We start from the raw sequence: 13,425 nt of genomic DNA, 5'->3' as shown, positions 1-13,425 counted from the left end.
CCTCTGAGTGAAAAGCTTGGTCTCCACATCTAACCTTTTAGGTCTATTTTATTTAAGAAAACTAAAGTTCCAGACTTCATGATCTAGAAATGTGGGAGGGCTGTCAGGATGCATATTACAACATGTTAGGGACACACCAGCAAATGGAAAAAATAATAATTAGACAAAATGTGTGCACTAATCTTTTCTCTTTATTCTTAGACCTTCTGAATCTGCAATGGGTAGAACAACAGGCATGAACAGGTCGTCTTCTTTTTAGTGTACAGCAATGTTTCTGCTACACTGTCTGACTTAAAAATAGGCTTTGGTTTGTTTAAAATATTCACTGAAATTACTACGATGCTGTTCGTAATGGATCTGTCTAAAAACAAAATATAAATGACTACCACTACCGAAGTAATTATATACAAGGCATTGATTTTCAATTTAATTATTACTTTAAAAGATCAATAAAAGGCAATTCGCTGAAATTCATTTGTTTCACTGCCTTGTTTCATCATTTTTCATTCTTATTTTGTATATGCCCAGCATAAATCTTTCCTAGGGTCAATATGCCTTTCATAGTGTCTTCTGCAGCTTTGGATATCAGAATAGTACTACGGGCATGAGGATTGGCTGAATGTGGGTTCTTAATGCTGCTGGTGTTATTCAGAAATCATGGCAGATTTTTAAGTCTTCAGCATATGATTCTGTGTATAATCGTTAACGAGTTCATGTTAACAATAATTGCAATAATCTGTAAATGTGAGGAAGAGCTATAGGACAGAGCCGTTATTACAATAACATTCACTGCATGCAGATTTCTTTAATTATTTACCTACTATTCTTTAATTATTCACCATTCGTTTTATTATTCACTTAGGGAAGAAAAACAACAAAGAAAAGCTTGTACATATTTGCTAGCTAGTGCTTTCTATTTTGCTGTTGGTACTTAAGATAGCTCTGCAAAGTTGGTTTTAATTCATTTAGTGACTGTGATCCAGAAGCATTTTTAATAGCATTAATACGTGCCAACGAATTATATGCACTTTCTCTCTCTAATTCAGATTTATACGTGTGAAACTGCATTTTTTATTCAAGGTTTCGGTAGAAGAATGTTGTCATAATCTAATTCAACAGGAGGTTAGTTATGTTAACATTTCATTTTCATATTGTCACTCACCACAAGCTGTGTAGCAAGTTGATCGAAAGCGTTCATTTTCTCTGCTTCTGTATAGAAAGGGAAAATCATCACAGAAAGTGAGTCAGAGATGTTGCTCGGTGGTGAATCACAGAGCTGAGCACTGAATGGGTCTGTCGGCCCACCAGTCATCCAGCATACTCGGTTAAGGCTGCCACTACAGGAATGTTGTGTTTGTTTTTGCCAGCAGTCTTGAAGTGCATTCATCAACTTCTAAAGAAAAAAAAAACAGTCTGTGGAAAATACCGTAATAGAACTCTTGAATTGATTATGATTGATTTCCCAACAGTAAGAGCCGAAACATTTCTGTTTGCTCAACTGAGAGATGAAATGAGTGTTTACCAGAGTTTTACGGCTTCTTGTCTGTGCAAGGCATTGCTTAGAGAAAGCCAGAGGGTTGCACCTTCTCCATTAAGCAATGTTCAGCGATGGACATCTGTCGAAGAACCTTGATACTGATTGCAGCACTTTTATCCGCTGTTCAATGTTCCAGGAACCCAAGGTACAAGAATGTCGTTTCCTTAAGGATACGAGAGAGATTCCACTTACAAAAATGGGAAAAAAGCCACAGTGAATAGTGCGATGACAGATGACACCGTATGTCTGTTTTGCAAAAGAAACACAGATTTCCTTTCCCTATAACTGTCATGGACTTCTCATGGCTGGGTGAATCACTTGTACCCTGCCAGTGATTGACGTCAGGTGTTCTAGACCCGTAAGTTGCACCTTTTGGAGCTGAGCTGTTGAAACCGTAATCATACAGAACTCCTTAAACGAGCATATATCCATGCACATGCAGCTGTGACTCCAGTTCAGACTGTTGTTTTCATCCATGTACAATAATGTCTTTAGTGCTTTATATGTTGCACAAGGGATAACTCCAACTTGGTATTCACCAAGAATAGGCTCCTTAAAAATAGATCCTGTGGTAGCTAGATAATTTGATGCAAAACAGAACCAAATCCATAGCAATAGTAAATATTATACCTCAACTTTGAGTGTTGCTTGAAATCTTAAATTCCAATTCAGATGCGCTTACTTGTTTCTTCCCCCACTCTCCAGCAGAACGATGCATCAAAACAGCTGGGGCTGCCCATCACTTAGTTGTAAAGTAAGTGGTAAAAGATGCCCAAGAAAGTATGGACAGAGGTTCCCCAATATTACCAGCATTTTCTTTCCAGCTCTTTAAGTGTGATATGTTTCTTGATAGGTATGCCTATAATTCATCATATAGCCAAAAAAGCAACTACTCATTTTTGGTCTGAATGTCATTAGTCTGGCCAGTGGTGCTAGCAACAGGATACACCAAAATCCTCATATTTTCTGGGGTTGTGAAACAGTTCAGTGGGTTTACAGAACAATCTGGTCCCTTTTTGTGTGCGTGTCTGTTTACAGATGTTTTTGTCTACAGTACTTCAGTACTACCAGATTTTTTTGTGTGTTGTTGTTACAGAAAGGCCAATTACCAATGACTTTTTTTGCTGTTCTTCTTAGTCCTCCCTCCTTTTCCCTTTTTATTTGGATCAATTTTAAGGTGGCGCTGGCTATTGGACAAAGCAGGACATGAGTGGATGAGCAGCAGTAGACCACGGCGGTGGGTCTGCCAGTCCTCCTCTGGGATCTCCACTGGGGTCGTGCAGCACCACGGCCAACGTCTCATTAAATTCACAGGAAAAATCATACATCATGCTCACCAAATCATACCTGAATTGTTCAGAGTTGCTTCAGAAATGTATCAATATAAAAGAATCTGGGTACAACACGTTCTTATAGAATTTTGTTACTGAGTCTGGTAGTACAATATCTACTGCTGACAATCCAAGAGGCATATTTTGCCTGATACTTTGTATTCCCATCATAATTAAGGTCCCAATCCTCACACAGGCTGTGAATCCAAAATAAGATAATTAGGCACTGTGGGGTCAAAGACTTTTCCTCTATGCTTTGATGTAAAGGTTTGTTCCTTTCCTTGTGTTTAGTTGGTGTAGTGCTACTGAGCACTAACATACACTTTTTTTTTTTGAAGTTATGAGAGAACAAAAGCTAGGATTTCTTCTCCATCTCTGTTCCCTTGGACAAAAGTGAATCGAGTTCATATTTTTAGTCTGAAGCACAGTATGAGAATTGACATTGATTAAGTCTGTGGTTTAAGATTTTATTTCTGAAGGGAATAAAGTTTCTTTTGTTGGTTTAGATTTCTTGTGTACACCTGAACAATGCTGGTCAGGTCCACCTGAGATCACTTGTAGCGAAACAAGCCACAAAAATGAAAATGAATCAATTTTAGAAAAAAAGAAAAGAGAAAAATATTATGTGTTTTCAAGGACATTGTTATAAAAGAAAAATAAAGTGTATTGACGAAACACAATGAAACAAGTCTGACACCAAGATCTCACCATCTTTCTCTGATGATCTTGGTGACATTTTTGATGTTGAAGACAGCATTCTTCCTCCACCCCTTTCCTGAATGGTTCTTCTTGCAACTGACTTCTCATGGGCAAATCTCCCTAGCCATACTCACATGTTGCCATGATCTTACTGGCTGTAAAGAGACGTTCAAAGCTTTACTGCCTGTCTCATTCCAAACTGAGGCAGGCTGCTTTGTGGTGAGTTGGTTTAGCTCTTTATCTCCATGCTAATACAAACGAAGTTATGCTAGTTTGGAAATGGGAAGGATGTTTGAAATGTAGGGATGTTTTGGTTGTCTTTTTTGTTTTTTTGGTGAGGGTTATTTTGAGGATTGATGTTCCTTATCAATCAATTCAATGTACATTGAATTGCAACAACTTTGTGACTTTGCCCTCCTTAAAAAAAAAGTTATCATGCTTTGTTTTTTTTTGACCTCCATAGTTACTAATTAACATGGTGATTTTGGTGGTCTTAATTTGCAATATGCTTTCTGTTAATTAACTTGTCATATGTGACATCTGTGAAAAGCCAGGTGTTCAGTTTTTTTTGTAAAAACCTGTGTTAGGTTTAAGAAATAGTCAAGTGGCTAGTCTGAGCATTTCTTTTTCATTTCCACCTAATGCTGTTAGTATAAGGGCAACTTATATGGAGATATCAACTATTTCAAGTTCTCATTATTCCGTGGAGCTTTATTCTGTAATGTACTGCAGACCTATCTTTTAAGTTAGATATCTTTTTTGGTTTTGTTTCCCCTAGGCTCGACATGGCTTGTATGTTCCAGGAAACACCTACACTTGAAGCTTCATATTCTGAAAATGTTGATGCTAAGCTCTCCTTTCTACCTGAAAGACTGAGAAAGAAACTGCTTCCTTTTCAGGAGAAAGGCATCATGTTTGCACTTCAGAGAAGTGGCAGGTAAAATCCTTATTCTATCACGTGCTAAATAGAATTATTCTAGGTAGAAAAAATGAATGGTTACAAAAGCTATGCAAATACCGCAACACCTAGGAGAGTTATATTACAGATCTTTTTTTGCAAACTGTAAGATAACATGGCTTATAATGAGGTGTTTTTTCTTCTTCCAGAGGAGGAAGAAATATTTAATAGTGCAAAAGAGGCTTGTAGTATCAAAGATCTCCTCATATAAGAGGTTGCTATCAGTAGGACCATCCTTTTTGTCATGTTAATGGAGAATGCTTAAAATAAGTTGATTCACATTTGCTTCTGTAGTTCTTAATGGCGTGGTAGAGCTGTTAAGAGAATGACTAACAGATCTTGATGCATCTGTGTGATATTCTATTTTAAACTTGGTACAATTCTGGTATGTAATCAGGGTGTTCTGGAACTAACAGAGCTGCAACAGCAGAGCAGAAGAAGACTAGCAGAGTGCTCAGTTAGCAAGTGCAGCAACTGATAAAAAAGGCATTTGACAATTAGGTACCTGATAAATCAGAAAAATAGTTTATGTAGCAGAGTCTGCAAATATTTTGCTGTGTAAGAGCATGTTACTGAGTTACAGGGACAAAGAAGTGGGAAGGGAAATGCTATTTCTGGTTTATAAATTTTTGAATATCTAGGCAATTGCAGCCTAAAGCCTTGAAACTACCGTATGTTTTTCTTTTGGAAAGTAATGACAGCTTAGAGATGTGGCACTAAAGAAACAGTTTGAGCTTAGGAAGGATGAAGTTAGTTTCTGATAACCTCATCATCTTGCTCAATACGAGAGGCTTGGGGCCTGAGAGGGTTGCCTGCTACTGTTTGTGATGTTTTTGTAGAAGATGAGAAACGTTCATGCCCTTCTCTAAAGATTAAAAATGGGAAAGGAACTGTTTATCATCAGTCCCTGCGGTTATATGGAACTCCTGATCAAGTCAAATTTTCTCTGAAGTATTTCACTTTAATTCTATTTATCTGGCCAAAAACCTTCAGTATTGGTAATATTTCTGTCTTGTAAGCCATCTGTTTTAGGCTGCCAGACTAGGTAGCAGAGTAGAAAGGTGGGTCCAGCCATTCAGGTGCAAGCTTGAATTTAAAGCCTGGGATTTTAACAGCTTTATGCTGGGTTGTCATTAACTTCTCTGTCACCACCAGTCATGTGAGGTACTTCACTGCTGCCCAGTGTAACTGTGAGGGTAAATGCATATAGTTTTAATGGATCACTAAGACTTGGACAGAGTAGACAGCAAAGTCTGTATTTGAGTTGAACTGAATAAACTCCAGGCCTTAGGCTACCATACCGCAGTTGATATGATTCTAATAAGGGGGAGTGAAGTTTATATCATAGGTAATAGAGGTCTGTTTGTATATAAAGTGAAATAACACAAGAATATAAATGTATATGTTGTCTTTAATGTTAATTACTGTAGGCTAATGGATGTATTTGAAAGTGGCATAAATGTTTGCAGCCTACCATGTAATATACAGGTTCCTCAGGAAACTGCTTAACTGTAAATTTTAATTAATTTTGTCTTTCTTCTTCCTTGAGAAGAAACAATTGCCTGCACTAAGTATGTAGAAAGGTTTGAAATGACCATCAAAGACAGAATGAGATTGGAATGAGATTGTTTTAATTAGGATTAAGGGTTTTGCTTTTTTTCTTTTCTTGAAACCTGTCATTAACAAAAGATTGTTGAGTAATATGGCACTGATGTTTTTACTATGAAATGGGTATGAATGTAATTTCATCACGAGTGCAAGAAATCTCATTCAATGGCATAGCAAGTTCTATTTAGTAGCTGGGTCAAGGTGAGGAACAGTATGCACGTTCCCAGCCAGCTTCTGTGTAAAGTAAAATGTGTTATGTCAAACTTTCCTGAGCAGTATTTTTTAAAAATCTGTCTTTTGCTCAGGCAGATCTAATTTTTTCTTGTTCCCAAAACAGAACAAGAGCCTGTGCTGCTGCTTGTAGCTGAATTTTCTTATTAGTTTGTCAGCCCTTGGCTCACACAAATCTCTCCCTTTTGTGTACTCCTTAATGATTTAAGCCTTCTTTCACTATTTCCATCGGTATAATTTAGCAAGGTCTGGTGCTTTTCCATAAAAGTGTCTTTTCTAATTTTAAAAATCTATAAACCTAGGACTTGAAGTAAGCAATATGTGTATCTGGGCTCGTCTTTCTTCTCTCCCTCGGGCTGTGTGCTCCCTGAGCAGCCATCACTTAATCTATGCTTTGCTGTAGTGGCAGGAAACTGGTGTAGAGAAAGTGCTCTACTGCTGTCTGTAGACATTCAGTTCATGTTATCTTAGGTTAGACAAGCTCCTAGCGTGAAAGAGGGACTTATTAGAACAAAAAAAATTGTACTCTTGGATGAAATGCACACCCTGAGACGCTAATGGGGCAGGGATTAACCTATTAATTCCCCCATAGTTTCCCTAATGATAAGGTAAATATGCTGTTGTGATTTGTGCTTTTGATTCAATAGTAAAAGGGAGGCAGGAGAAGAAGCAGACAGATCCTGTTTTGTTTTTTCAGCAAATGCTCCAAAGGCTTTGTCTACAGCAACACATGCTGCCTAACACTTTTCTAGGAAATAATAAAAATACAGTAATTCTAGAGCCAGCAAGACTGTGTAGTTCAAATTATGGTAAGATACCTTTTAGCTGACAAACATGCCTTAAGAAGCCATAGAGTTACTTATCTTCATTCCTTACTAGAGGTTGTTCTTCAGAAGTGCGTTTGGGAAGAGGTACCTAGGGATGGAAATCTTTATTCATAACCTGAAATATTAATGTGTAGAAAAGATGGGTGCATGCAAATTCCGTCCCTGAAAGCTATTCTGTTTTTTCTTCCAGGGAAACTAGCTTACTTCTAAAACATCATAAATATATATTTATATATGTTATGTACTTTAATTATAGACAGCTCGCTCACCTAAATACACTAAAAGTTAGAAGCTTGCTGTTATTTTAGAGTTATGTCTTTTGCTGCTAACATGTACAAACCGTATTGCTGAATACTTTACTAAGTTTTATAATAAAATGTACTAGCATGTGATTTGCAAACATCATTTTTAGCATTGCTTGCCTTGTTGATGGTATCTGAAGAAACTGCCTTCAGACATACAGATTTTTTTTTCCTAGAAAAGTTGGCAGAACAATTTGTTTAAGCTATCTTGCTTGTGGATGTGAAAGAATGGTTGTTTACCACGTATGAAATAAGCTTTTCTTTTATAACTGGATGCTCAAACACTTTAACTAGGGTAGTCTGGTTCCCTGTTGTGCTTTTTTCTCTCTTTCTTGTATATGGTTCAATGGGTAAAAGTTCATTACCATTGTAATGCCTTTTCTCTAACAAGCAATACTTTTTAAAATATAAATTTTTATAAATATTGAAGCGCTTATCAATACTTTTGCTAATACTTGTATTTTATTCTAGTTGTGATTCGTAGATAATTTTTGCTTTTTAATGCTACCTGTAAAAGTTTTAGACGTAATACCTTAACTTGTGTGTTCTAAAGCATGTGATATTTAGTGTCTTGTACATGCTGGCTTAAAATTATGTGAGTATAGTTACAGTAATAAAAAGGCAATGTGATATGGGGACTTTGTGTCTGGCATTAAGAGCTAACTTTTTAACGAAAAGGTATTTGTTTTGTTAGGCAGGTCATTTAATAGAGTAATAAAGATTGTTACATTTTTTTTTAATGTTGTTTTGGATAATAGGCTACAGAAAATCACTGTGATAGCGAGTTCATTATAGAACAGAGTATCACCTAGTATAATAGCAAGTCAGTTGGCTGCAATTCAAAATAATATTTTTATTTTCCATTGACTGTGTCTCTGAATTCTACCAACCATCACAGGAGAAGCACTTAGTTAATTCTTCATAAATTAAAATATATCTTTGGCTCAAAAACTTTTATCAGTCTTCATAGAAATTAATTATTCCTCCCAGGCTCTCAGAGTAGACCAGAAAAGCAAAGGCTCAAATCAGAATTTTCTCAAAGTTTATGAACAAGGCTAAAAGGTTCTAGCTCCAGTTCCTTACAGGAAAGGTACAGTATATGCAGTCTGATGAGGTTTTAGTTGTTGAATCGTAGAAATGATAGCTCTTGGGCAGGAAACAAATAGAAATTTTAAAATTCCTGGTCATGGTATACTGCTTTGTAGGGTCAGGAATTCCTGATATACGTGATATCAAAATTCTTGGACAAATCTCTGCACAATTTTCTTTAACCTTCTAGGACAGTAATAAGAAGGGAAGAGAATGCATGGAAATTGAGTCTGGATGTGGCAGCATCCAGTAGACTAACATTTTTTTCCCTTGAATTCTCAAATTCTCAGAAATCCTTGTTCTGAATCTGCTTTGTTCTATTTCATGCAACCTGCCAGAACATAAAGCTATAGTCTGCATGTGTGGTACATCAGGTGGGGGTGGAAAGGTTCCTTTTTATAGAATTCTTCAGAACACGAGGGAGAGGTTATCTGTGTTAAGGTTTCTTTGTCTAGACTCTGAACAAGGAAGCCTTAATCAGGTTAACTCTTCTATATCAGCCATTGAGTAGCATGAAGGGTATCATTTCTGTATGGTTTGAGAGTGTAATGGAGATACATTTCTAATTTTTGGAATTTGATACAGTAAGAGAAAATATGTTTGGTCTACACTTGTTCCTATGCACATTTTATTTTCTAACAGAACAGCAGATTCTTCTCTTTTATGTTTGTTTAATTATTTTTCCTTTTAATTCTTAATTTTTATCATTTTTACTGAGTTTGGTTCTGTTTTTTGTTATCAGTTGTTTCTTTCCCCTTCTGTATACTGCCACTGTTGCTTTTTGTTTGGTATATATTTTTTTTTTTACCAGAGCTTTTGCATTGCTTTGCCTTAATCTTTATTACTTTTTGATCCATGATTACTGACTCATTTGCTTTTTCAGTGTATTTTTTTGCTTCAGTTTCTTATTTTTGTTAATAGTTATGAATAAAAAAATCTCTTTGGAGAAGTAAAATATTTTTATCCATTTTCATTTTGAAACACTGAGCTTAGATGCATGTACGTGTGTTACTGTCTGCATCTATTTTTTTCTGTCCTTTGTTTGAGAGGCCATAGATTTCTCAAGTCTGTATTGTGATTAAATGCGTGGCCAACTGCTTTTTACTGTTTTCTAAAGCCATCTCTTTTTCAGAATCAGCTACGTGTTTTCAAGTAGCACTTATCAAAAATACTTTACAGAGTACTTCTGGACTGTCCTCTAAAAGGACTTCCCAGTATTTTTCTTCTGGAAGCTGTGGCATAAGTTATTTTCAGTTGAGTTTTGCCTTACAGTTTTAATCTCTATTATGTCTTCAAAACACGATAGTGTTTTAGTGAACTGAAGGTTTTAGTTCCATTTAAATAAGTTGCATGCAACTTCATTTATGCAATGGAAACATTAACCATCAATTCCTAAAGGCAGAAAAATTTAGAAGTGGTTGACATGGAGAGTTTGCATTTTATGGAGCTATTTAATCATTTTCAGTAGTTTGTATCTGACACCACCGTTTGTGGAGAACATTTTTAAGAAGATTTTTTCTTCAAGTTTTACTTAAATTGGGCCACTTTGGTAAGAATAACATGCTTGAAATCTGAGTGAGAGTTCTGACTGCTGAGCACATAATGAATGTCATTCTTACGTGCTGCAGGTAAGGATGGTAGGTTGATGTAATTACCAAATACAATATCTGTTAAGGAGTGCAAATGTTGTAGTAATCAATTTTGTTGTGAGATTATAGTTAATGTGATTTCTTGTTGCTAAACTTCTGATTTAAGATGGAGAGTTCAGACTTGAACATACAGAGAATAATTTCCAAAATAGGAAGGGTGAAGATAATCATCATTTCTTTTGGGAGATCTTCTTACTTTCTCTGCTTTTTTCAACATGACTTTGATATATGCCAAATTAATTCAATTTGCATGTTTCAAAATGAAATTCCTTTCATATTCTTTTTTTTTTTTTTTTTGAGTCATGCCTATGAATATTTTTATGAATGTTTCATTTTTATTTTAATTTATACTTGGTGACTTGAAGCATTAAGTGCTGTCCACAACTGTCTCTGTTAGCTGTATATCTTCAGATCAGCTGGGAACAAGGAGAAAGATTTGAAGAGACTAGTTCTGCAGCTTTTGCAGTGCACATCACTGCAGGGAATGTCACATGGGAAAGCAAATTTTATTGGTAAAGTAATGGCAGGTAACTAATTTTCATTGAAAGTCATTAGACTGCATCCTAAGGAAGAGGTACTGTTGATTACATTAGTCAGGCCAGTTAATATCTAGGTTAAAGCTTGTAGCCTACATTATCAGTAGTTGAAATTAGTTGATGTTATTCCAACTATTCCAATTAACTGACGTCAGTTTTTTCCTGCAATGAATCAGCTGATGAACTGTTTTGTATCTGAGGGGGCTTATTAGAAAGATGGAGAGAGACTATTTGCCAGGTCCTCTAGAGATAGGACAAGGGGTAACAGTTTTAAGCTGAAAGAGGGTAGATTTAGGTTAGACCTAAGGATGAAATTCTTTACTCAGAGGGCGGTGAGGCACTGGAACAAGTTGCAGAGAGAAGCTGTGGATTCCCCATCCCTGGAAGCTGGCTGGGGCTTTGAGCAACCTGGTGTGGTGGGAGGTGTCCCTGCCCATAGCAGGGGGGTGGAACTGCATGATTTTAAGCTCCCTTCCAACCCAAACCATTCTGTGGTTCCAAGTCTCTAAGCTTAAACTTCACCTTGACCACTTTGGTATGTGTTACTCCACACATTCTTGCCCATGCTTAAATCCTGAAATATGTAGGCTAATGTGCTCTCATAGCTTGCAAATCTTAACAAACACAGAGCATTTTAGATGTTTTATTCAGTTGTAGGTTGAGGAGTGTTGGAGAAAAGCATAAGACTTGGCACAACCATTCTACTCCATATTCCTTTAGAGAATCAGTAACACTGCATATGGGGCAATTTACTGCATCTTACATTATCTTGAGGGTTGTTTTTTCATTTAGTTTTTTAAATACGTAGTGTAATTCAAGAGCAAGGGTATCATCTAGCTTAAATCTTCTGGGGCTATATTTCTGGTGAAACAACCTTGATTATTTTTGCAAGGAAGTCATCTTTCTTTGTTCTAGTTTTAGGACTGTGTGCTGTGATTACTGACACACAAATGTAATGGTTGCTTGCGCAGTTTTATATAAAAACGTACTAAGTTCAGATTCCTTAAATAACCCTTGGTTAAGATGTTAGTGCTAAAGTGTTGGCTTGTGAGTAGGAGGTAAATTATATGTTGTAGCGTTATATAAAACTGACTCACATGAGTAGGTGAGAATCCCAAGAATATCAGGACACCCACACTAGTGAAAGAAAGACGCAAGCTTCCTCTGTACAGCATGTTCCAAAGATTACATTAACAAAAACAGCTTTAATTTGTTTGAGTAGTAACAAAATTTTTCAGTGCTTTAAGAAATCAAGTGCTACTGCTTTGACTGTTTATGTTGGAAAATGCAACTAAAAGTAAAGCATTTTGTTCTGAAAAAGCTACCTCTAACAATATTTTCTAGATAAACAGATGTTGAAGATAGATCAAAAAGTTAAATTATCCCCACAAGCAAGCAATAAATATATTGGATTGCTATTATGTCCCCTTCAGCTTTTAACCATGATGCATAAGGAGGCAGAACTGTCTAGTTTAGGGAGAATATTATTGCAAAATATTTCTGTAGTTACAAGAAACGTGTAGCACTGTATGACTTACTAGGATTCGTGGTTAAATATATATCTTTTTTAACTACATAAATTATATAGATTGTAAGGTTAAACCTCGCACATATGCCAGTGTGTTGGTAATCAGTATTTTTCCAAGAAGAAATTTTGTCTTTGCAAAGATACCTTTCTGAAGTAGTCATAATTAATATAAGAAACTATAATGGTATCATTTACTTGGTAATATTGAAATACCACCATTTCAGAAGGATGACCTGAATGTAACCCAGCAATACAGAAATAGAAATGATTTTCATTTAAATGTTCTGCTTCTCCAATCTCATCTGCATGCAGTGTTAAAGATCTGTTTCTCCTTTTTCTTTATAAAGCTGGTTCAGTCTTCCTGACATCAATATAACCAGGAGCTCTTCCTGTGCATTGTAGGTTTGAAAAATTATCCCTTCTCTCTTGGCAGAGTTTTCCTGATCAGAGCTTTCTTAGAGGTGGGTTTGGGGTTGCTTCCTTCTGCAAGTGCATTTTTGCTTGGTGCTTGAAGCCTTTACAAGACTGTTTTGATAGTGTGTGCTAACTCTAGACTGTCTGGTTCTGGGGTTCTGATTCATCCAGCTTTGTGTGGTCGCTTAAATTACAGCCTTAGGTGTTTGTATTCTCTTTTGTGTGGGGATCTACAACAAGGTTTCAGACCTATGTGCGTTTGAGGTGAACCAACGCAATAGGGTTCTTGCTCTTTCTTCTTTGCATGTATATTCACTTATCAGGATACTTTCTCTTAGCTTTATTTTAAAGCTAATGTATCTTGAAGTGAAAGGGTTGTTAAAACCTAGTGGAAATTGGACTGTGTGGTTCCCTTCTGTTAATGAAAATAAATGGAAAGCTGTGTCCAAAGCCCGCTGCTAACCCCACACCTCTGAAAGGCTCAAGAATATCACAAGTTTATAGCAGCATGTGCAGTGCACCACAATGAGATTCTGATGAGATTTTCTGTCAGGAAAAAAAAGCAGAATTTCTTCACAAATGGACAGAGATTGAAGTGCTAGCCAGGGGATTCACTGTGAAGAAGGGAAACATTTAGAAATGAAATGGGAAAGAAACAGAGAACTTGCCACTGACTGTGATACTTTTTGCATGGTTGGACTTTTCTGCTGATGGGA

General features: G+C 36.4%; 1 protein-coding gene across 3 annotated transcripts in view; it reads left to right on the top strand.

The window, feature by feature from the left end:
- Nucleotides 1-13,425, top strand: part of ZRANB3 (zinc finger RANBP2-type containing 3) — a 47,805-nt gene that overhangs the window by 2,735 nt on the left and 31,645 nt on the right. Inside the window, exons 1-2 of one of the 3 annotated variants that reach the window (XM_035331875.1) lie at nucleotides 2,277-2,390; nucleotides 4,346-4,504. In XM_035331875.1, coding sequence (XP_035187766.1) covers nucleotides 2,320-2,390; nucleotides 4,346-4,504 — 230 coding nt within the window. In that variant the 5' untranslated portion in view covers nucleotides 2,277-2,319. Of the gene's footprint in view, nucleotides 1-2,276; nucleotides 2,391-4,345; nucleotides 4,505-12,728; nucleotides 12,781-13,425 lie in introns of those variants that run through there. The other 2 variants (XM_035331877.1, XM_035331876.1) reach the window with 2 other exon arrangements.

Source organism: Oxyura jamaicensis, chromosome 7 (assembly GCF_011077185.1).
Source record: "Oxyura jamaicensis isolate SHBP4307 breed ruddy duck chromosome 7, BPBGC_Ojam_1.0, whole genome shotgun sequence".
Lineage (NCBI taxonomy): Eukaryota > Metazoa > Chordata > Aves > Anseriformes > Anatidae > Oxyura > Oxyura jamaicensis.
The sequence above is the reverse complement of the archived record's forward strand: the minus strand, read 5'-3'. Positions and strand labels throughout refer to the sequence as shown.